This window comes from Microtus ochrogaster, unplaced genomic scaffold, assembly GCF_000317375.1.
Source record: "Microtus ochrogaster isolate Prairie Vole_2 unplaced genomic scaffold, MicOch1.0 UNK117, whole genome shotgun sequence".
Taxonomy (NCBI): Eukaryota; Metazoa; Chordata; class Mammalia; order Rodentia; family Cricetidae; genus Microtus; species Microtus ochrogaster.
In genome coordinates this window covers 519,020-522,140 of record NW_004949215.1, presented here as the reverse complement: position 1 = coordinate 522,140, position 3,121 = coordinate 519,020, and the positions used below count along the sequence as shown (strand labels likewise).

At 44.3% G+C, this 3,121-nt stretch overlaps 1 gene segment (V, D, J or C); it reads left to right on the top strand.

The window, feature by feature from the left end:
* The first annotated feature begins 855 nt into the window (after positions 1 to 855).
* Positions 856 to 1,474, top strand: LOC101996494. The segment is given in 2 exon segments: positions 856 to 907; positions 1,089 to 1,474. Coding segments are annotated over 2 exon segments (438 nt in total).
* Positions 1,475 to 3,121: the final 1,647 nt, after the last annotated feature.

Below are 3,121 nucleotides of genomic sequence, written 5' to 3'. Positions count from 1 at the left end.
ACCGGAGGGTTCTCTGACAATGGAACGGAGGGAGCTGGGTGTTCCTCTGCTCTGAGTCACAACTGCAGAACTGTACACAAACCACGTGACACTTGCAGAGTAAGAGAGGAGGGTCCCAGTCTCAGGCACTTTCAAGGATTTGACATGATCTGTAAAACTCTATAATGCCTTTCTCTATTACAAACACACAGGGCATTGCTCCTGCAGTCACTGTGTGCCGTGGCATACGGGCCCTCCTGCCCCTGTCACTCTGGAACTTATCGACTTTGATTTGTTTTTGTCACCCCACCTTCTCCTTATGGTTTTTAAAAAAATATTTTACATAAATCTTGATTGTAACAGGAGTGTCCCAATGCACACATTTTTATCTATCCAAAGAAAAGGAGATAATTAAATCCAAATTACATAATAATTATTATCTTGTTACTCTGTATGATTATACCATCTCCTTTAAATTAATTCAAAGATCAATAAAGATATTTTAGTCAAAGCATGCATCTAATTTCTGGATATAGTAATTACCTGTTTTTATATACCATTCCCCAGTTGAGACATTTTCTTCTTTGGGAAACTGGTCCCTTATTCCTCAGGGATCCCTCACATGTCTTACAACATCAACGTCATCAAAGAAGGACCATCTCCATCCACTGCACTCCATGCAGACTCTCATTCGGGTCTGGTTTAGGAGGAGCTTTGAGCTCATAAGACTGGGAGGGAACTCAGTAGTGTTTGACCTGGCGGGGTTGCTGGGTGGAGCTGACTGGTTGTAGGAGGAGGGACACTTCAACAGCCATCCTGACACCACAGCCCAAGGGTTGGTTACTTACTTCTGTCTCCAGCATCCAGACAAGGACGATGAAGAGGCAGCTGTGCTTTCTGCTGGGGCTGCTGTACACCCAGATTTGCTGTGAGTCTGGCTGTCCACATTCAGGGGACAGAGAGGATTCTGTTCAGCACATGGAGGGGTGGGAAAGCAGCTCAGGCATCCTGCAGAGCTCCCACCTTCCCAGAGGATATTGGGGGAAGGATTCAGGGTTCTGTGGATACTCAGTGATCTCCACCTGTGTCTCTTTCCTGTTTCTAATCAGGGGTGAAAGGGCAACAAGTGAAGCAGAGTCCTGTGTCCTTGGTTCTGCAGGAGGGAGAGAGCACAGAGCTGCAGTGCAACTTTTCCACCTCTGCATCCCAAATGCAGTGGTTTTACCAAAGTCCTGGGGGACACCTCATCAGCCTGTTCTTCAATCCTTCTGGAACAAAGCAGAGTGGAAGACTGAAGTCCACGACAGTCACTCAGGAACGCTGCAGCTCTTTGTCCATTTCCTCCTCTCAGAGCACAGACTCAGGCACTTATTTCTGTGCTGTGGATCCACAGTGCTCCCCACACACCTGCAGCCAGTACACAAACCTTCAGCTGGGTGGGTGTGACCTTTCCCAGACACAGACACCCAGAAATCACAACAGAACATCTCTCTAGTTTATGTCTCCATTATATTTTTATCTTCACTTCTCAATATATATTCTCTCTTAAAGCAGAAATGTTCAGCTTAGAACGAACAGAAAAGCTGATGGGAGGACTGAATTAACGTGAGCATTTAAGCCACAGTTTGCTGAAGCTGTAAACGGTAGGGAGCAAAGGGAAAGAAAGGCAAAAGGCCGCCGTCCACATAAAATGGCTGTGGACAGGGATGCAGCTCAGGTGTGTCTCAAGCACATTCAATCCTGACCACAGTGGGCCACAGCAAGGGTGGACACATGCATCTGACCTACTGATGCAGTAGGAAATCATTTCCAAATGTTTCTATGCTGTTAAATAGATGTGAGTAACACTTAAAGGTGCATTTTTCCCTATCTGCCTCAGACCTGTTTATATTCGTGGAGTTTCTCTGTACTGGGAACCTGCCCATTCTGAAGAGTGGTCTCTGTATGTTTATGAATATGGTCTTGGCTGGCTGGCTGGCTGGCTGTGAGTTCTCCTTGTTTTATAGTGTTATTGGAGTCTATTTTCTTTTTGTTACTCTTTTCATTGTTCTTACTCATTATGACCAGTAAGCTACTGAAGTCTCCAACTATTGTTTAATGTTCTTTTTTGAAGCCCAGTCAGTTTGGGCTTTATGTATTTGTAAAAGTGTTATTAGGTAGATATAGAATTATTGGATTTTTCTAATGCATAGCATTTTATTTATTTAGGATTCAACACAGGAAATCATTCTGTCACTGATCTATGCCCCTAGCTTTGAGACTAATTATTTGGCTGCCTTCCTGTGCCCCTTTTCATGGGAGGTCCAGCCCATGCTGTTAACCTCATCCTCTATGACCAAGAATCCATAACTTCCATCCCTAGCTGAGGTTCCTAGACTCCTCCCAACTTAGCTCTACCAACCTTGCCAGCCCTACCCATCCAACGATACACCCTTAGGTTCTCCATTACTCAGACACCAGATTTGCAACATTATCCGACACATCCCTGCAACCCAAGGACCAGTCCTCTGTTGGGAGGAGCAGTAGACCAACAGCTCCAAAAAATTCCACTACCTGCTAAGGTACACATGGTGTCTAACCCACCTGCCTTCCTGCACATCGTTTAGCATACTGCTCTTCAGGTAGGAATATTCAACTCTCTCAAATAAGCACTTCCAGACCCACTGAGCACACTTGCCCCATCCTCAATCTGGAGACTGGTCTCACCCCAACCTCAACTCTGTCCATCCACACTACCTCTACCATCTTCGCTGTTCACCCCTTATCTAGGCAGACCCCAGACTCACTCTACCGACTCTACTCCTTCCTGACACCCGTGTCATATAATCATCAACACATTAAATTTACAAAACAAAGAAAGTACATTCAAAGAAGCAAGTGAGAAAGTGGGGCATAGAACTAAACAGAGAGTTCTCTAAAGAGGCAATACAAATGGCTACAAAATACATACATGTTCAATATCCTTTGCCATCAGAAAAATGTAAATTAAAACTGTTTTTGAAAATTTTCTCACATCAATCAGAATGGGAAAAAAGTTCTAAAAAAGCAGGGGAACAGCAAATTCTAGCAATGATGTGTGGAAAGTGGAAAAGGAAAAACATATTCACTGCTTCATACGATGAAACTGATACCTAGCACCATC